General features: G+C 29.0%; 1 protein-coding gene across 3 annotated transcripts in view; it reads right to left on the bottom strand.

The window, feature by feature from the left end:
- Pu (GTP cyclohydrolase punch) overlaps positions 1-23,279 on the bottom strand; it is a 106,635-nt gene that overhangs the window by 28,785 nt on the left and 54,571 nt on the right. For all 3 annotated transcript variants that reach the window (XM_075356268.1, XM_075356267.1, XM_075356265.1), the window contains exon 2: positions 14,311-14,520. In XM_075356268.1, the coding sequence (XP_075212383.1) occupies positions 14,311-14,443 (133 nt within the window). In that variant the 5' untranslated portion in view covers positions 14,444-14,520. The remainder of the gene's footprint in view (positions 1-14,310; positions 14,521-23,279) is intronic.

Here is a 23,279-nt window from a genome sequence, read left to right as displayed (position 1 = left end):
CATTCCTCACTTGCGCCTGGCACGGAATTTTTTTTTTGAAAATGGGTATCGTAGTTTGAGAAATGACTTTTCTCATGTCAAGACACCATTTTGGGTGTGGCAACTAACACACACATGTGACTTTGAATGATTTATGATTTGTAGTTTGCGTGAAACATAAAATATCTCATTGATTTTTTAGAATGTTATGGGTGAAATTCATTTCCTAGTTCATGAGAATTGCTTTTATTTATAATGTTTGAAAAAGTTTTTTTTTTAGCACTTTTTTTACTGAATTATTATTTTTGGGTGTAAATATTTATAATCTATTTTACTACTTCCTTTTTTTTATAAAGAAAATTGAAACTATTAATTAGGATTAGTTGAGGCAACTGCTTTACGTACATATGACAACTTACAAGTATTTATGGTATATATTACCATAAGTATTTTTCGTATAAAATATACGAGTATATTATATATACTTGTATTTACGGTATTTTATATGAAGCTACTTTAAGATGATTTTGCTGAATAGATTTATTGTAGGGTCAGTACATTGCTTTGAGAATGATAAACGTATAATAGACCTCCACGTTCTCGGTTTTGACAGCACTACTTCTATTCAGTGAACTAAAGATACATCTAAAATCATATCATAAATTTCTGTTTGCTTTCATAACATCTCATTAATCTTTCATGATGATTTAATAATAAAATTAATTATATTTTTTATTTCATGTACTTGGTATACACTAAAGAGTTGAATACGATCATTAGTTAAACAATTGAGAAATACCAGAGAATTATTAGGCACTACGATATCTGTATGCACCGACCTGTAAGTACAAGTACAAGTATGAGTTTGTATGTATGTATGTGTGTGTGTGTGTGTGTGTGTGTGTGTGTGTGTGTGTGTATGTGTGTGTGTGTGTGTGTGTGTGTGTGTGTGTGTGTGTATGCACGCACACACAAATGTGTCAGCACGGTAGTGAACATTTCTGTGAGTACGCTGGGTATGATGTTCATGTTTTTAAAAAAGTTCAATTATAAATATCTATATTGTAAGAAGAATGTAAGCAAACAATTTATAAGAATCTGTAGCCAATAAACAAAAGAAAAAATCACTGAAAATGTTACATAAAGAAATACATAAGTTAATCCTACTGAATAGCGACAATAGTACTATTTAGAAATTTAATATAGAATTATATTCTGAAAAGTTTTATTTATCGACAGTACATTAATTTGTGGATTTATGCTACATATCTGTCACACAAGTTTTTTTAAGGGTTATGATGTTTATAAAGCATACGAGGTGAAAAAGAAGCTAATCGGAGTTGCTTCTTCTGAAAGTATCGACATTTATTATACAGCCAACAGTTCCTGTGGTGAACAGAGTAAAGGTGTCTGTCGAAATTAATAATTTCTTCATTTCGGGTGGGCTGGCACAAAATTTGCGCAACTGTATATTTGGCTCGGTAGAAAGGCAAAAGGAAGCCATATCACTCGATTTCCTTTGACCTGAAATGGGATGCTCTTCGTCTTAGAATGGCTATGTTAATTCAGGAGTGAGATGTATAAATGTATTTATAATCTTTCCTTAATATATATAAAAATGAATATTTGTCCCGTATGCGTTCCTATGACATTCATCCGATTGCGATGAAACTTTGGTGAGTTGGGGGCACGCTCGCGACTGTTTCTGAATTAGTTTGAACCCGCTAGGTGGCGCTGGGGGTCGAGATATTTCGAAGAATTGTATTTGTGGTCCGATTTGGCTCGTATTAAATATATATATTAGTTACGTGAAGAGATATTTTTGCAAAAAGTGGACACGCTAGGTGGCGCTGGGGTAGAGTTATTTCGAATAATTGCATTTATAATCCGAATTGGCTCATATTCAGAATATGTATTAATTACGTGAAAATAAATTTTTTTGCAAAAACTGTACCCGCTACGTGTCGCCGGTGTTGGATATTAACGAAACAAACGAGTAAATATACATACAAATTTTCTTCTTCTATATATAAAAGGCAATGTTCATATGTGCATCCGCTGTAGACTAAAAAACTACTAGACCGATTTCTGCGCGAGAAAATGGGAAAAGAGGAAAGAGGAAAGAGAAAATGGGAGGGAAAGGGTAACGGGGACTTTGAAAAGGGGGAAGAGGAGAAAAATAAAAGTGGAAAATTGAAAAGGGTGAGGGTGAAGGTGAAATGGGGAAAGGGGAAATTGTGAAAGAAATAGAGAAATAAGGCAAAAGTGAAAGGTTAAATTCTGTGAAGTCCCGAAATGTTCAGTTTTTAATGTTTTATAAAACTTGCAATTGTGTTTATATATAAAATCAAATCTAGCAAATGCAAAATATTCCCGGGTCAGCTAATTAATTAATAATAAAAAGCTATTAAAATACTTATTATTGAAATTATAAACTCTGTTCTGTTTGTTATATGTTAATTTCCGTGATTCTTGTAACATATTCAGTTAATTTTTAAAAATTTAACACTGAAAAAATATAATAAAGCAGATTTCAACTCGTGTGTCATTGTTGTTAAGTTAATATATTAAAAATGATTTGTTGGATAACTGTCTGATTACATACTTATTATTGAAAAAAAAGAAGCAAATATGTGTGTACGCATGTTTATTTTATATATATATATTTATATATGCTGTATACACGTATATTTGTATTTTTTGTAACAATATATTTTTTATTCTACTAATTAAATAAACAATCGATAAGTTAACGATGAAAACCAAATTTGAAATTTACAAATATGGTATATTTATTTTTAAATAATATTACATATTTTAAAAACTGTAAATGGTTATTTAATTAGTGAACGAAAAATCGGAAGTTTATTGGTTTCTAAAGACTGAAAAAAAGTTAATTTTTTCAAAATAATGAACAGAATATCAGCTACAACCCAGAATATAAGATCAACTTTTTACCACTACCTATTATTATAAATCTCTATTTGATTACTACTACCGGTAGTAAGAAAAAGGGTGCAAATGTTTTTAGATTTTTGGGCTAACGATGTAGGAAATAGAAGAGGAACAAGTAAGACAGCTTGAAAATCGAAATAACAGCAAAACGTGTATATATTCACATAAAAAAAATTGTTTAAATAAAATTGTAATTGATTTTTTTCGTTAAACAATTTAATTTTCATTAAATAAAATAAGCCAAAAATAAACTGTTTTTGGATAATCTATATTGTTATTATTAAAATAAAATAAGATTCAGATACGGTAACAATATGTGCATGAATAACCGAATTATATTAATAATTTTAGGAGAGTAGAAGTTGAAATAATATTGTTTCATATCTAATTTTACATCACTTAACTTTATTTTTCTTTATGATGTATCTATATTTTTTGTCGATCGCTCGAAACAAGAAACTTATAATGCTACGGCTAAAATTTGCGTTATATTCATCTTTAAAATATTTATTAATCAAATAGTATATTTTAAATCAAAATATATTTCACAACAGAGAATTTAGAATCTGTAGACCGTCTCAAGTTAATTTCAGGCAGATTACCTGGGCTGCTGACCGTCCGCTTGACCTATCACTCTATATTAATTACAACTCATCGATTGGTACAATTAAAATATGAAATGTTTAAGTATGGGAGGATTTGAAACATCATTCTATGCTTAGTTATTGTCAACATTTATAGAAATAACGCATACTATTTTAATCTAGTATTGTCTATATCAGTCGGCCAATTTATAATCCTCAAAATTTAGCCGGTTTTATTACAAAATATATAGTTTGATGACCTTTAAAATTGTGTAGTTAGCTTAATTTGCTCTTTATCCGGAAGATTCTACGACAAATATTATTTTTGGGAATCTAATTCGCTAGATATGCATTAATTTTAGAAGTATCTATAATTCGTAACAAAAAAAAAATATTTTAAATGAAGCACGCTATGATTTATAACTAATGATGAATGACGAGACGGATGGCCGATCCTACCTACTCAGGTAGGTTGCACTAACTTAGATTGCGACGGCCAATAGCGCTTTTGATTAATTGTCCTAGTTACAGCTACAACGCTGATGCAATGCATTAAAGACAGGACTTGCCAGATCTGTCGTCCTTCAGCATAATTTCATCCTCGACCTGATGTTTTTATTTGTTCGGCTATAAACTCGCTGGTAATTTAATATCGAATACAGCTATTGTGTATTGACATAATTAAAAACGTGGCATGAAAAAACATGTAGAAATTTCTATTGTATTCTAAAAAAACAAACGAATACATTGTTTAGTTTCTTCATTAAAAATTTTATTAATTTAATAGAATTCAATTTATAAAGCACTTTATCAGTTTTATTCCGCAGATTATTTTTCTTGTACAGTTGTTTTAAGAAAAAATATGGTATTTTAAAAGTAAACATTATCTTTAACATCATGCGAAAAATCGATTAAGTAAATTACCGAATCAAACAAATTTTCTTACTGTTAAAATAAATGAAACAGAAAAAACTATTTTGTTTTCTTCTCCAGTAATAACAAAAATAAATAATTCCTAAAATTCAGGGGACTTTTAAGCAATACTGAATAATATTAATTATCTTGCAGTTAAACTTTACAACAACAATAAAAGTAATACAAAATAAAAATTAAAAAAATTCTGAATGATGCATACATGAATCGCGATTTAGATGAAATTGCCAATAAAACTTCCATATCTTTCTTTTCAATTGGAATCGAAACGAGAACCTTTTAGTCCAGAGGTTTAGTCCAACCCGAGGTTAGACCTCTATAGGTATAATGATTAGTCAGTTATATTAAGTAATATAATTAATTAAATAGAATTTTTTATTTAGTTTTTACACGATGCATGTATATATATTAAGAAATAAAAATCGGTAAATGAATATAAATTATTAAATATACAACAATATTATCCGAATATTTGCGAAATTTTATTAACTTTATGAATTTATTACTGTTGTAAACAAAGGAATAAACCTAGAAAAATTTGAAATGAATGCAACTATAAACTAATCATACAAATAATAGATCCCGGAAGAAAAAAAGTTTTAAAGCATAAGTGGTAGTTATCAGAATTTTCTCATTGAACTATTTCATCACTAATGAAGAGAAATCAAATTACTATTCAATGAAAAAGATTGTTCCCAAAAGTTTAGAATGTTTTTTCAATTAAAATTTCGTCTAATTTGAAACGATGTTGATATTAATATTATTCCTTATTAATTATTTTAAGAGATTTAAGAATCTGTACTTAAATTAATGCATTATTTTACAAAAATGTTACGAGAATTTTAAATTTGAAGTTAAAAATACTAATATGTAATAGGAGACAAAAAGATCTGTATACTGTTCACGTGTTCAATAAAATAAAAATATATCTTTTAGTGTATGTTTAAAAAATTACGTTAAGAGATTAAAGTTTATTCAAGATGTACTAATTTACAAATCTGTTAAATAAATAGCTCCAGGTTTAAAGTACATAAATTTTATTTACTGTAAATATGTATATATTATATAAGTTTATCTTATTTTATTTACTCGTATTACATATTTTATTATTATTATTATATATATACAGTGAGCGAAAAGTACCTTCACTTGTTAATAGCATGGTACAGTTAGACATGTAGAAAAACATTGTTAAGATTACAAAACAATACAAAAAAAAAAAAACGGTAATTTTTTACCGTTGTAAACCGTATGTTGAGCAGATTGACTTATTATTTTTCGCCAAAAGCTGAGTCCTGCGCATTTCACGTCGGTTAGTGTGGGAAGGACGTGACAGTCTCAAGTTAAACCATGGCGGATAGAAGTACTTTCACTGTTAAGGAGCGTTTGGTTGCTTCTGTGTGGGTTCACCAACGTCAACCCACCGGGTTGGTCTAGTGGTTAACGCGTCTTCCCAAATCAGCTGATTTGGAAGTCGAGAGTTACCGCGTTCAAGTCCTAGTAAAGCCGGTTATTTTTACACGGATTTGAATACTAGATACCGGTGTTCTTTGGTGGTTGGGTTTCAATTAACCACACATCTCAGGAATGGTCGAACTGAGAATGTACAAGACTACACACTTCATTTACACTCATACATATCATCCTCATTCATCCTCTGAAGAATTATCTAAACGGTAGTTGCCGGAGGCTAAACAGGAAAAAGAAAGGGTTCACCAACGTCAGAACACAAAGACATTTTGAAGGACTTCGCCGTGCAGTTTGAAAAACTGCTGCCATCACGACCAACGTTATTCGCATGGGAGAAGAAAACCTTTGCGACGGGAAGTGTTCTCGATTCACCACGTAGCGGAAGGCGTACGATTCGCACGGAAACTGTTGTTGCTGTGGCTGAATCAATTGAACGATCGCCGATGAAGTCAACCCGTAAGCGGTCTGTAGAATTAAAGCAGGACTGACCTCAGAAAAAAAGGTCTGCAGAATTAGGCATCCCGCGATCGACTATGGGAGACGACATGCGAAAAGACTTGAATGTTTCATGTTTTCGGCCATCCTCACTGAACGAGTTGAGTGATCGTGACTTGGAACAACGTGTGCATGCATGTGAAATGCTGCTCGCACTGCTTCCCACATGCAGATGATCAAAAACCGTTATGTTCTCTGATGAGTGTGGGATTTATCGTAGCTCACGAAATCGTAACGTCTTTTTTTGGGCAAAAGACAATCCGCACTTTTATGAGGAAATCGATTGCAATCCGCCGCATGTCATGATTTGGACAGGGATAACGTCAGACAATGTGCTTTTCTTTGATGGTTCTGTGAACCAGCACGGCTATCTTCACATGATTAACACGTGGTTGTTTACAACACGAATAGCAACAGGAATAGCTAACATCGTTACATTTCAACAAGACGGCGCTCCACCATATTTTGCCGAGTGTCCGCACACGACTAAATGAACAGTTTCCAAACCAATAAATTAACCTTGAACTTTTGTAACAATGTTATTAACAATAAATGTTGTTAACCAGACATAAATGTTGAAATGTACTTTTTTTGTATTCAAACAATATTTATCTACATATCTAACTACTATGCTATTAACATGTAAAGGGACTTTTCGCTCCACTGTATTTATATATATATATATGAAGTATATAAAGTATTGTATATTAATATATATATAAAGTAATTATAATAGTTATAACACAATTATAATTGTCGTAAAATAATCATATATAAAGTAATAATCTCAAATATAAAAATATATGTATATGTATAGAAGACAACTTTATCAAAAGCAATTACAACCTGTCAGAGAACTCATTATGCACAAGAATAACATCTGTTCTATATTATTATAAACTTGTTTTATAGAACTCTTTACCTACTTGATATAAATGTATTAAAAAAAAAATGTGGGCCAAGAATTCATACCAGCTTAGAAATGACACCGTTAATAAATACAGGCAGATATAACTGAACACATACACGCGCGCGTTAATGTTAATAAATGTGACTAATACATACGATATTTATTTAATTTTATGTTGAAGAATAAATTTCAGTCAATTATTTCTGGAAAAAAATCGTTACGTAACACAGAATTGTGTGTATATTTCGAAACAAATAAAACTGACAAATATTTTTAAAAAATCATTTTATAAAAGTGAATGTTGTAGGTTATTCTCAATTGAAGAGAGGACCAACGTTTGTGTTGTCATTTGCATGCACCATTGCATCAGATATTTTATTGGATAACTGTTTAGAAGTAGATATAATATGTAAATAAAGAAGGATAAATTTAATTTATTTTGTTTTATGTATTATATATATTTCTTTGTGGTTTATATTTACATAAGATTGTTATGGATATTTTTAAATTACGAGAATTAGGAATAATTTTTTCATTTAAAATTCGATTAAAAAATCCGATGTGGAAACCACATGCTTTCCTTGTACGCCTAATAAATTACATATTCACATTTAAAAAAAAAAAATTAAAGTAAGTAAAATTTTATTCCATTAATAACCACTGATATTTTTTTATAGAATTATTTATTCACGGTAAAAGTTTTTTACAATCAGAGGTTAATAATTATTAATAAATCATTATATTTAAATTAAAAAAAAGAAAAGGCGATTAAGTCCGATGTGCCTTCCCCTAAGATCCAAGTAGTCAAACCCTAAATCAAATCTCCTTAATTAGAATAACTCACTGAATCGAATATTTACTTTGTTCTCTTGAAAAATTCTCTTTAAATCGAATTAAATTACCACATTTTTTCTCGAAATATCAAGGACTTTATGTACATATTATTTCTTTGATAAAAATGTTTTTTTTTTTAACGTTTTCAATAAAGAATTGACGTACTGTACACGATTTCCAAAGAAGCATAGGTACCAGCAGTAAATTCTTTAATAGTGTATAGCGATCGTTTATCTGGTAATTCTAATGTTAATCAATTTCCGACATGTTTATTTGGATCGTCGGTCGCGGGAGTAGTCTATAACAAAACTGTGCACGGTGCCCCACTGTATGATAAGTAATATCCGGTCTTATTCCTTACAGCAGGGCAATGCATAACATAAGTCAGATTTTACTACAGTATGCGTTTTGATTTTACGTAGTTAACATTAAAACTGTCGTTACTGATTGCGTTTTATAGTTTACATTTACACAGTGGATTAGTTTTTCTCGCGGAATTCAAGTTTTATTTTATTTTAAAATTTACTATTCTACATATATTTTTGTTTTCTCGCTCCTTTTTGTTTAAACTTCAATACGTAGGCCTACTGTACATTTAAAATAGCCGAATTTTATAATGAGCGTACAGCGGAAACAAAGAATTATCTATCTGTGATAAAATAAAATTTACAACTACAGGAGAGGACGCGAAATCGTCGATAGACAACCTTCGAACATTCTTCAGAGTTCAAGCGAAGTAGGTGATGTATTTAGTGAAGTTTGAAAATGCCTTTGATTTTCAAATCTGCCATGAGAAAACTAAAAAATTTACGGACTTTTCTAAGAAATAATTAATGGTATTGTACTACATTTTATTGTTTTTTTTTAGCTTTTACATAATACTATACACATTTTGTCTTTCCTAACGTAATTTAGTACTGTAGTACGTTATTATAGACCAACAAATTTTTCTGTACAATTTTTGAGTTTCATTATTTTACCTCTCTAAATAGAAAACTCCCTAAATCGAAAAATATATTGGTCCCTTGAGATTCGAACTGGAGAGTTTTGACTGAATTTCCTTAATTAAAGTTTTATTTGGCTGGAACCAGTGAAAAAAGTACCACTTATGATAGATATATCGTTAAAAAGTTCTCAATGAGGGCTTATTACTGCAGTTAAGAAAAAGTTTAAAATCCAAATTATTTTGGTTTTTTTGGACACTTTCGGTTCAGTCGATTGCAATCAAAAGGGGAGGTGCGCAACTAGATGTTACAACAGTCCTAAATCAAAAATTTCAACATCCTACGGCTAATCGTTTTTTAGTTATGCGAGATAGTATGTACAGACGTCACGCCTAAACTAGTCAAAATGAATATTTCCGTTGAAATCTGAAAACCGAAATTTTTCGCGATTACAGTACTTCCTTTACTTTGTACAAGGAAGTAAAAAAATAAAATTATTTTATAAAGGTAATTAATAATTTTATTTTAAAAACTCTTCATAATAACAATATTAAGGAAATAAATTATGCTATTACTTAAAAAAATACAATTTTTAATAGCAAGAAATATAATAAATACATCAATCATTTAATGTGTTGTACGCCAACATAAGAGTATAACGATTAAAATAATTAAATGTATACATGGTAAATATATAATGTATATATTTATTGTATACATGGTATCAGCAGTTTAATTTTTAAGAACTGTCAGATTGTACTTAGAAATTAAATTATATTAGGATATATTAATTATGTACTAAAAAAAACAATTTTTAATAAAGCACTTGAAGAAGTTATTTGTAAATAAGCACAACAAACAATTTGAAACTATGTTTTTGTAAAAAAAAGGAAATTTAAAACTGAAAAAAAATTTATGCAATGAATTTTATCAGTTAAGAACATAAGGGGTGTTGAAGGAGTGAATGAAAAAGAAGTGGAAAAAATAAGAAGTTCTCTCCGATATTAAGTTTTTGAATGTCATGCACTTAAAAATTGGGCGTTTAAGTCAACTGGAGTACGTTAAATATTACATTTAAAAAAATATATTTTATTTGAAAATGCGATTATTTCATAATCGTTATCGGTGCTCTTTGATTGCTCAATCTTTGGAACCATCCGACAAAACTTAGACCTGGGTTCAGATATGAAATTTTTATTAAACCGGAAAGAAGGTATAAAACGTCTATTTCGGTTCCTCTCCTACAGTGGAATGAAGAATACAATTTAGTGAACTTTGCCTTGATTTATGTATTTTAGTTTGTATCTGTGTTGTTACTTGTCTATGTTTATTGTTCCTGTTTCTTTATTGTTTATTTTTATTGTTTTATGCAACACTACATGATAAGTTAGTTTAGTCACTAATGACAAGTTGTTGATGCGACTGTAAATAAAAGCATTAAAAAAAAGTTCAAATACACTTTTTATCTAGATTATTTTTTTACTCGTACAAAAAACTTATATTTACTATCATGAAACTTTTATTTTAATAAAATTTTAGTGTTCATGGGACCGATATCTAATTCTAGACTTACTGTATTAACCGGGTAAATTTCATTAATATTCTGTTTAGTTGGTTATCATTGAAACATTTATAAAATAAATCAGATCAGTGATCTTCAAAGATTAAAAAAATAAGATAAAATGAATCTATCAAATAAAACATTTTTACTGGAAATAAAATTTTCAATATTGGTGTTAGCTAAACAGTTGCTAAAATACAGTAGCCATTTATTATACTGTTACATAAACGCCAATTAATGAATGAAATATTAACTAAAAATTTTAATAAATAGATAAGGTGAATGAATGAATGAGCAGCCTATATATAATAAATATATAAGAATTATTACTATATCGTGCATATACAGCTTGCTCTCACAAACGTGAATAGAAAAGTTATTGGTCGACACTGTTGTCGCTGCTCGTTGTTATTTGGAATCACGGTTAACAAGTTATTTTTTTTTTAACTCCTTCCTTTCACTTAACATTGTTAATTATCGACATTTTCCAAGGTCATATAACATTCCATGTAATTTCACTTTTATTTAACCACGTAAAATAATCTATTCAAATTAGTTTAAGAATTACCATTTGAGGCTAATGCATGTATCTATGTTTTGGAGCTGTTATGTTTTAACGCTAACGGCTTTTCGGTACCGTCTCTCAACCAACTATTCCTTGTTGGGTTCTAATTAACAACACGTTTTCTAACTTGGCGGTAGACAAATGTAATAAACTGTAGATACGAGTTCACACTACTCGAACAACAGACGCTACTGTGCAGGAGTCCGAATCAGTAAAGCCGCACTAGATATCCGAAGATTTTTCCGGAATATCACAAAATTAACTACTACTATATACATACGAATATTTTTTTCCTTACTTATTAAATTGTTATATTCTGCAGAAAAATCAACGAGGTTATTAATTTTTTTTCAGCTTTCGTATTCTTTTACATACACGTTTTCTTATATTAAAGTAAAAAAATATACCGAATTCAAAATTGTAATAGTATAGATTATTAAATGAGATAGTTTTTCCGACAGATAAAGCAATAAAGTTCAAAAGTCGGGCCATATTTTTCAAACGTTTGGATTTGTTAAGAAACAAAAAATAACATTCGATAATAACCAGAATGTATTGCAAGCTCAAACGGCTGCGTAGGTATTGTAAGAACTGACCAAAAGTTTTTTGTGGGACAATAAAAAAAATAAAAAAGCATTATAACGTTGTACGCTTTTGATATTAAAAAATATATATTTATGGCAGTGGATACCTAAGTATACCTGAACCACTGCAGCTACTCAATATCTTTTATCCGTGTTTCTTAAAAGTTAAGAGAGATTTCCAGGAACGTTTCTTTTTCTCTTCATCGACAGCGAAAAAATACATAATTATTGATTAATGTGTATAATTAGAAATAAAAAGCAATTTAGATATTCCACATCTTATTTGTATTTCTTTTATCGAGGTGAAACTTGTATTCCTGTCATCAATTCCGATTGCTGCAAACTAGTAACTATAACCAAGTAACCTCTGCACATATATCTTTTCTTTTTCTTCAGTTCAATCACGTTTCTTAAGATTTCAAGAATTTTGTTCCGACTGTGTTCCCAGAAGCTCATAGAAATATTTTAGATCTAATGATATGAACATCTCTAAGCAACCTTCTCTTATAAATTCAATAAACTTTTCTCGATGCACAATTTTGGTGAAAATTTTTGCTTATTCTAATAGTTACATTTTTTCCTTAAATTTGTTTACAAGCTTTAATTATTTTTAGTCATATTTTAAACGCTTTTCATATGTTAAAATATATAATTCGTACCTTGTTATTATATTTTAATCATTTAGCGATGCCTATTCAAAGTGATTGAAATATGATTATGGGTTATGCGTTAATCTATATCATAATATTATGCTTAAACTAAAAACGTACAGTGAAATCTCCTTATTCGCGGTGCAGAATTTTGGGATGTCTTTTCTATATTCGCGGCTAAAATTTTCCGTATTCGCGTACATTACATTATGTACTGGCATTAAAAAATAAAAATTTAATAGTGCAGTTAGAATATGAACGTGAAGAGGTAGATACGATCCCTGGAAAACAGTTAAATGTCAAAACGCTTACCGAAGACATTAAATTACTCGTATCCCATGATCTTATTCAATTTTTTTTATAGATGCTGATCCATCTTTGAATAGAAGCTTAATCTTTAAGCGCAAAATTGAAGAAGCCATGCAAGAATACATAGAACTTAACACGGATTTAAAATCAATAGCGAGACAAGGAAAAATTACAAATTTTTGTAAATGTAATCCAAAATATTATAGGTTAGTTTTGTAAATTTCCTTTATAGTAATTTTAGTTTTAGTGTACGTAGTACTGTAGTCTTGACTTTTTAAGGCGATTACAGAGTACGATTTGAACATGTAATACAGTTTTCTACTACAGTTCATACTGTACGTACTGCAGTGAGTTTTTAATCAAACAGTTCGTAAGTGCTTACGAGTAAATTAGGAAATATACTGTATTTTGTTAAATATTTTTTGTGTAGTGTACCTATGTACTGTACTAAACCAGTGCTTATAATTAATATTTCCGTCTGTATTTCATCAGTAACATCGCTCCAAATAAGTACGCATAATTTTTTTTCGTTTTACATAGAACCTAACCATTGTTCCTTAAATGAGAGTAGTTCCGTTGTATATTCGCGGCATTTTTACAGCGTCTAACCCCCTCGAATAAGATTTTACTGTATTTATTTTCCAGTTTTATTCGATATAGAAAAAGTAAATATTATTTTAGTTATTTGTACTTTTATGTTTAGTTACCATACATTCATAATAAATAAGTCAGTATTTAAAAAATTTAACGAAGGCGATTCAAATACCGATTGTATTATTTAGACACCAAAATTTAACAAAAAAAGGAGTATAACACGTTTCAGTCGAAAAAATATATAAACAGAATGAATTTATTTGAATTAAAAAATTGTTATTTTTCAATTTAGTTCAGTTTAATTAAATTGAACTTTATTTACATAAATCAGTTTTACTTCTCTTCGATTATAAATTGAAAACCGTTAATAATCTTAATAAAAGCTAGAGAAAAATAGTCATCAGACAAGTTATTGGGAATATTTTTGGAAATTTTCAATTATTTATTTATTTTTTTAATAATTATCTTACCAATTGAAAATAATTCGGTTATAGCATTTAACCTTACATAAATTAACATAAAAGTGATCGGGAAATAAAAGACAACCCTCAGTTTTATTGCGAAGCGAATAAGTCTTAATCCCATCAAAAAAATTTAATGCAACCGGCTTTACTCATAAATAATAAATGAACGGTAACGCATTTAAATGCATAGTCACATAATACTGATCGTAGTAGATAAAATCACATAATACAAAAATGATTCGGCGATACTGATCGACACACGTGTCGATCACACAAGAGTGTGTTATATAATAATAGTTACATAACTAGTTATATAACTCATACAACAACATTAAGTTATTGCGGTATCTGAAATAATATGAATAACCTTAATAACAGGAAAACACGCTAAGAATATCGGAGGAAAAATATTACTAAGTTGTATTTTAATGCAAAGAAAAAATAATAAGCATAGATAAAAATTATTTTACATAAATTACCTTCAAGGCACTGATCATAGCCTTTAGTAAAGAACAACATTGCTTTTGCTGCTCTTTCTGGTGTTTTTAATAGACCCTCACGGTCTGGATTTTCTCCGAGGGATGTGAGCAGCATTCTGTACGAGCTCGCCATATCCGGCAGCAGAGCTTCTCTTGTCGGTGGACGGTGATCTAGTTCGAGATCATGATGGAACGTACACTTTTCGTGCCCTAAAACAAACGTTTTTTTTCATAAAAAAATTAAAATATTACAGAAGTCTATTTAAAAAATAAATTATGACAAGCGGTTGTTCCGCATATTACGAGTACAATAATTACAAATAAATTTACGTTTTGATGACCTTGAAAAAAATTATTGTGTAATACCAGTAATAAATAATTATGAAGGCTTTTAACACTCACAATTTTAAATGTCTGTCCTTGATCATGAACATGAAGTTTATTACTTTTACTAGTAGTTAATTTTAGATTATTTTGTCTACTTAACATAATATAATTTTTTAAAGAGAATATCATAAAGTAAAAATCAGTTAATTATCTTATAAGCTATGCTGAAATTTATTCAAAATGATTTGCCTCTTTCCATAATTATTTATATCATTAAAATTTAAAAGAGAGCTGCTGTAAATGCTAGAAAAGGATTCAGTATTGTGAATATTTCCTTTGTTTCTACCCCAAGCAAAAGCATAGTAGAAAGATTTACTCTGTTTCAAGTTCGGCTCAAACACTATTTTTAGCAAATTTTTAATTGTTATATTTTAGCAATACTTAAAACGCGATTGTATTATATACATAGATAGTGTATATACATACACTAGAGAATTATTGAAAAAAAATGATCGTAAACGTTTAATGACAAAAAAATAATAAAGTAAGTGAATATAAAAAGCTAACTACTGGTTTTTTCCAGTGACAAAGAGAACATAACTCTTAAAATTTCCAACAATAAAGAACTTACTACTTCAAAACTTTAAATATTTGGGAGAGTCGGAAAAAAATTGGGATGAAGAATGGAAACAACCTATCATCACGAAGAACATTTACAATAACAAAAATCCCTGTCATATAACTCAAAATTAAGCCACTATATAACTGTAGTCCTACCAGAAGCACTATATGGGGCAGAATGTCTGCAGTGTTTTTCAGAACAAGAAATAGCAAAGTAGAAAAAAATGACTTTAAGGAAAATTTATGGACAAAAATATGAAGATGGAATTTACAAATTGAGAAGTGAAAATAAAATTTAAAAATATACAGAGAAAATAGGCGATTTATCCGGAAAAGATGATTACAGTTCTATAAAAATTTATGCAAAATTAACAACCAAGAAGTGATGAAACAAATATTTAATAAAACCTAAACAGAGCTACGAAGACCAGCTGGTTTAAAGAAATAAAAAGGATCTAAAAACATTTAACTTTCTAAGGATCTGTGTAAAGACAATTAAATTTAGAAAAGTGATTCGAGAATCTAAGTTTCCAGAGGGAAAGAAAAAGGGTATAAACCTGAATTGACGGATGGAAGGCGACAACACAGCAAAAGAATGAAAACCTTTTGGAAGAGGAAAAAGAAGTCATAATTATGCTAACGTGATCCGTAGTGGCCGGAACGAAAAGAAAAAAAGACTAAAAATAGTTTTTCTTTATTTTTTTTTTTAGTTTTAACCGTAAGGAGTTTCTACAACCCCAAAAATTCTATTTATCTGAAAGGGTCGGCTTCAGAACGACCACCTGAATATTTCTTAAAAAGGACTTGATACATTTTTGAACCGCTTGTCATAATTTATTAAAATTTATATATATATATATATATAAATATGTTTTTTTTTTTGGTTAAAATATTGCTCAGGATAATTTAAGTAATGTTAGGATTTACTTATGTATTGTTTGCTGGTGTACATCTGGAATAAAAATTATATATTTTCCCCTATGGAATGGAAGAATATGATGAATGAGACAAGTGGGTTCAAACAAAAACCTTATTGTACTCATAATTTTCGTACCTTAATCACTAACAAGTTTTAATTTTCAGTAATAAGGCGGAAAATAAATAAAAAGATAAAATATATTTATTTTTACAGAATGAACAAGTGTTATTCCCAAGCAATAAAACGAATAATTTTGGAAGGAGCATTATGTCTAAATAATATTCGTTAAAGAAAATTTCTATCGAAATAAAAAAAATATCTATAGGAATAATAAGAAAAGATCGCTGCAATATTCAGTTACGTACTAAAGCATAAAATACTGGGAAGTCCGTAAATTATATCATTCAATGTTTCTTAGTTTGTTATCTCCTTTCACGTTTCTTCACAAATCGACTCTTCCCTTTAAATTACGTCACACTTCGGTAACTTCCTAAAATTAATCATAGTTAACAAAAATTGATAAAATAACAGGTTAAAAATTTATCATATAAATATATAATTTTTCCCCTATTTACTCATAGTAAAACCTTTTCTACACGATTTAAGTGCGCATTAAAAAAATAAACTTTTTAATATAAGCCTTCAGTTAGCATGGAAGTTCAGGATCATCAAGCAAGTAATTTTTGTAAAATAATGTATACTGCACGGTTTAGAGAAGAAATATGTACAATTAACTATTATTAAAAAACATGTAATTTGTTAATATAAATATTTTTAAAATGAAGATTTCCCCATAATCCTCTCCACATCAAATCACGTTTCATTTTTTTTTTTTTTTTTTTTTTTTATAATCTCCAGCATGAATTGTCATGTTGCTAGAGAGCAGCATGACAATTCATATACTTAGTCTATACGTAATTTTATGATTACTGAAATTAATAATAAAGTTATAATTTTGTTATTGTATAATATTAGGTTGATGGATAATATTAATGTTGTATAATATTGATCGTATGATTTACTGTACGTTTAGCCAGCCAATATCAACCTGCAAGAGAATAATTTCTCCTTGAATTTCATCGCTATATTTTCGTTTCGATGAATTTTTACAGATGTTTACTCACTCTTGATTTAAACAGTAAAATATGACAATTAACCAACTACTGCATATTAATACGGTATAGTTAACATAATAGTACACTTATTTTCTAGAATATATCGAAATAAAATAGAAGTGCTTGTAATACTAAAAAATAATTCAGTTTTCAACGATAAAATACATATAATAAAAAAAAAACTAAAACAGTACGTTTTGAAAAAAGTTCAACTCGACTTCTTATATAAAACATTTATATATAAATGAAATACAACCTTACCAACAATTCTTCCCCAGTTTCTTTTCTAGTACTTTCGGTCATTCGACCATCCACAGGAAAAGTTATTCTTTAATTTATATATTAAAATTAAATTATATAAAAAATAAATTTATAAAATGTTAAAATCACAACTGGTTGTCATAGTATAAAGTTGTTAGTCATGTCGGTTATGTAAGAAGGTCGCAATTGTTAAGTTAAAGAACTTTACTTATATTAAAATTACGTTTTCATCTATACAATTCTTTTTACATGAACTTATCTAGATTAGATGTGGTATAATAAAATATCTTAACAGACACTGCTAAAAATTGTATAAAGAAATTGTTATTACTGCTGGAGGTTTACCTATTACGTATCATTACATTGTAACGTACGAGTGGCGTTACAGGTTTAGTATTATATCTATGTTTTTTTTGTGAGAAAATTTCATAGAAGTAAACATTTTTGGATAAATGATGTGCATTTCCATTATATAATATATATAAATTATTTAAAGTATTTTCAATTAATATGTGATATTCACTAGGATGGTAAAATCAAGTGTGTGTTCTTTAATTCTCATAACAAATTTTTTCAACATTTCCGGATCAAAAAGTACGAAAATAAGAACTTTTAATTTTCCGCCTAGCAGGTTCCTCCATTTTACTTACGAAAACGCATGAATTATTATTATTATTATTTCTAATCTATACATTGAAATCTGTCTAACCAGTAAACAATTAGAACCCCCATGACCTAATGAGATCAGGTGGATATGTATGACGTGTAAATGAGGTGTAGTCTTGCACAGACTCAAGCAGACCATTAATAAGTTGTGTGGTTAATTAAACTCCAACCACCAAAATAAACCGACGTCCACTATCTAGTATTCAAATCTGCAAAAAAAAAACAAAAAAACAACTACGTTTTTCTAGCATTCGAACCTCAGAACCTTCTACCTAAAAAATTAGCTGATTTTGCGACGAGTTTACTCCAATGGGCAACACATGAGCCTACCGGCATCTTTTATTATCCACTTGTTGGGTTCTTAAAATAAATAATAAAAATAAATAAATAAAAATTACCATCCGTTTAAAGAAAAGCTTATCGATTGAATTAATAACTAACTTTTAATTGATATTTTTTAAATAACAACATATTAATAAAAGGGCCATGAGATGTAAATCTCATGGCCTCGAGTAAATCAATATCTTTTTAAATTCAAGCTTCCTTTTTAATTTCCATTACAGCCTAATCTAATAAAGCCCACTGAAATCCAGCAGCTACTGTGAAATCTACTAAAATAAATCCAGTAAAATTTAAGTTTAAATATAATAAAAATGTACAAAAAAAATCAGGCTCTCATACAAAAATATATTCCGACTGTTTCAAAATCTTCCCATTTGCTGTTTGTTTAATTCGTTATCGAAGTTTTCCAAATACAGGAAAAATTCAGTGCTCCAAACATTTTACCAATTATTATACTCTATTTACATCACTAAATTGCAATAATAACCGAGAAAAATGTAAAGCATATGTGGCGTAAGTTGCAGTTGTAAGTTACTTTGGCTGAGGGTAATGATTTTTATTATATACTCCTTGTGATTATTACAATGGAGTTGTCGATTATAGAGCTGAATCACCTTTATTTCGGTGGTATTAGCATAGTGATATGCTAAGAGAATAATAAACTCGATGAAAAAAGGAAAGAGAAAACTGTCACTTTTCCCTGTAAGCCTGGCATGAAGTTCTAGTAATTGCTCTTCTATTTTCAGAGTAACTTATGTTTTGAATCAATCATCTTAAACGTGATTGGCCTCATACGTACTGTACATTTTGACCTTTCATATAATTTAAAAAGCATAGAAACATTTTCGTTTGTACTAAATTCAGTGATTTATGTTTTTGTAGTTTACAAAAACACAAATATTTATGAGGAGAGATATCCAAAATAAAATGTTGCATCTAATGTCAATCTGAATGTAATTACATTATGGTGAATTCTGACCTTTAGTTTATCTTAAAAAAACGTTTAATTACCGTTAGTATAATAATTTTTATGCAGTTAGTCAGGATTAATATTTTTCCTTATAATTGGTTCTTATCATATTCGGTGATAAAATATAATTTATTTAGTATAAATTTATGATAATCTAACCCTTTAGAGTGCCATTAATTATTATTAATAGATTAATCATTAGAGTTTGCTGTTCGTTTAGATAAGCCAGATTTTGATGTCGCCGAAAACAAACGTTTTTCTCACGTAATCTTAGGAGCGATTTTAGTTATGAATCTATGGTGGTTAATCGAGGACGTTAATAACATTGACGTAATTACCGCCAAAATATTTTGAAATAAAAATAAATGCATTGGATACTCCATAAATAGAAAGAAACTGTCTCAAATAAAATTAATGTTCATATAATTAAGATTAAAAACGTTTTAATTTCCTCACTTAAAGAAGTCATTTTTTTCTTAATGGTGTTGTCTAGTATAAACTATATCGAACTGGATGAAACTAATACTCCTTATCTATAAGGTGTTATCGCCGACTACGCATTCCATATTTTGTTTGCTAAAATTAAGCATTATAATTGATGAAGTTGGCCATGAAAGGCTGTAATTTTATTTATTAGATTTTATCCATAAAAAGAGCATAGGGTTAAATAAATAAGAAAAGTACAAATTAAACTTAATCTGTAAACATAATTGCGAACTTAAATTTAAAGAAACGCAAAAGGTTTTGGTAACAAGGTGTTAATGAAACCAACTTGCATTCTTTTTTTTATATGCGAAACAGGATTTAAATACTTTTAAACTCGGAGAAAATCAGTGTTCTGATTTTAGAAATAGTTGAGAAAATATAAAAATTAATTTTTATTGAATAACAATTAAATGTTATCGCTTGTTATATCTTTAACGTACCATACACAATTAATTTTACCGAACATCTAAACATTATGAGTATTTAGTCACTATTAGAGAGTGTGGTTTCCTTAAACCGTATTCTTATAAGACGTACACGATTTCAAGATAAGACGGCGAATAACAAATTTTGGTTCCCTAAAATTAAGTCGAAGCTATGAATATAAATCTTCCATCGTTTCACAACAGAAAGGTTGTTAAGTTTCTATCTCGATCATTTTTTTAGCTGCGATACGTATAAAGGAATGGAGAGACAAGACGTAACAATCAGAGCTTTTTCTCTTAGCGATGATGAAAAATCAGCCGCTGATGTGAACAGAGTGAAACTGTCTGCTGAATTTCAGATGAAGGAATTATATTTGGGTTATAAAACATCCAACGAGAAACCACTTAATTCCAACCTTCCTTAATAAGTCTGGCACTAGTTCATGAAAATGATTAACTTTTTTTTTAGGAGTATCGCTTAATTCCAACCTTCCTTAATAAGTCTGGCACTAGTTCATGAAAATGATTAACTTTTTTTTTTAGGAGTATCGTGATTAATTTCACGTCGTCAAAAACATTACGCACTCGCATACCATTCCAATTTTGGGAAAAAACTTGGATAATTTATGGAACCCAGGATTTAACATTCGGGTTACTCATAGTTTAGTAGTCAATTCTACAGTATAGATATAGTATAAATATGTATATATATTTGGCCGGGCAAAAAATATAGTGATTAGTTCTAGATCATTTGGTCTCGGTTCGATTCTCGGCAAGGGTCTGACATTTTTTTCACCTAACTTTCATTCAGTTTCCTTGTTAAATACATACAAAAATCAAGTTGAAGGTCTTATAGTATAAAACAAATTCTTTAAATAAAAAAATTATAAATAAATTAAGAGAAGTAAATGATGCTTAAAAGCGATTGTTAGCAGCAGTCTAATTCATATTCACTTGTCTTACGTAATATATTTGATAAAAAAAACATGGGACGAGATTTTATTTTATTTACAAATTAGTAAAAACGTAAATTTCTTGCTTTACTCTGGAAGAATTGACAATCAATATCGAATAATGTTTAAAGGATAATAATTAAAATTAATCAAAGTTACGAGCGACATTTCTTTTAACTTTTTAAAGACATTGTAAAAGTTATCTGTATGTAAAAAAATTAACTTTCACACGTACAAGAGCATAACTAGAATATTTTATCAAGCTTTTTGCACTGTGTATGTGAAAAATTCTAAAATTTACACCGCTCTAAATTTGTACTGAAAATTTAATTGAAATCCAAACAGCCGTCGTTTAAGCAGATAATTGAGTGCTTCAGTGTCAGTTGTCGCTGCCTTTAATTTTCACTCCGGAATTATGACAACCACTGAAATAAATAAGTATGGCCTATAAACAAAAAAAAAGTTCTGATCTATTCAGCCGTTTAAGCATGATTAGATAAATAATTTACAGCAGCTGATCCGGTTCCGAGTGGAGGGTACGGTGAGATAAGAGTTTTAGTCCGTAGAGTGCGGGAACAGATAGGCTCTTAATAACATCTAGCCGAACCCGTGCCAATCCGACATTCCTCCATTTATGAGAGGTCCGTAAATGGTATTTGTCATCAAGAAAAAAAAATTACAGAACATATTAATACCACATTTGTATAAGCAATCAACGGATAAGTTTTCCCAAATTTCTATTATAAAAATTGGGTAAATGCATTACACGGATGTAAGGAGTATTACATTTAAAATTATTAAAATTTGTATCTGTGTATTCAAGGAAAATTTTTCTGTTACGTTAAAAGTATTATAAAATCAAAAAGTACTCCATGTATGTAATTATATTTACAAAAGAAAATTCATTAGAGAAAATTTTTCAATGTGCACTTATAATAAATAGGCACACAGAAAAAGGATTGAACGGATAACCGATCGGTTCACGATTGGGTAAAATTGTGTTTAAATACTAAGTTTAAAGCATTTATAAAATTTATTATGGTGATTATAACATGATATTCAGGATTAAAGAAACTGAAAAAAAAAAACTGGCTGCCAGATGCATGTATAAACCGAAAATTTAAAAGTAAATTAAAGAATTCATTAAATTGGATGGTGAAGAACAGATGTGAAACAACTTATTCGGTAAAAAAAAGAATTCTTCCTGTTCTTTAGTTTGTGCGTGGATAATAAAAATATTTGGGGAGATTCCAAAAATATTGAGCAAATCTCTTAAAAAAAAAATGTTAGAATAAAATACTTTAAACCATTGATTCTCAAACTTTTTCACTACCGCCCACATTGAGAATCAAAAATATCCTAGCTCCCCCAAAATGTTTAAATTTACAATCTGTTAAAAATAATAATTGCAATTGCTGTTTTTAAACGTGGCATATCCTATTTCTGAGTTGAAACTAACATTTTACTTTACATAGTTTGAAATATTAGGGAAATATCATTTTTGCCTTTGTTTAATCAGCCATCACCTTCCTAAACTGCCTGAACGCCCCCAATTTACTGTGGGTCTCTACCACCCCCCTGAAAGGCTCTAGTGTCTACTTTGAGAATGAATGCTGTAGACGTGAAAATATTTTGCGACAAAATGAAGTGATAAACTTAATGCAGAAAATAATAACAATAGCTAGTATAAATTCACTTTGAATGTATAATTTACTCATGTGATTTAACATAAACTATACGTATATTATGTTATGTTGACATTAAATAACGTGTTTTTACGCATTCCGTTAGTATTATAACATTTAACGGTTTTAATTTTGTTTTTGTTATTATTACTGCATTCTAAATGAAGTATAATATCAAATATATTGATTTTTTTTTTTA

This window comes from Lycorma delicatula, chromosome 2, assembly GCF_047948215.1.
Source record: "Lycorma delicatula isolate Av1 chromosome 2, ASM4794821v1, whole genome shotgun sequence".
NCBI classification, from domain to species: Eukaryota; Metazoa; Arthropoda; class Insecta; order Hemiptera; family Fulgoridae; genus Lycorma; species Lycorma delicatula.
The sequence above is the reverse complement of the archived record's forward strand: the minus strand, read 5'-3'. Positions and strand labels throughout refer to the sequence as shown.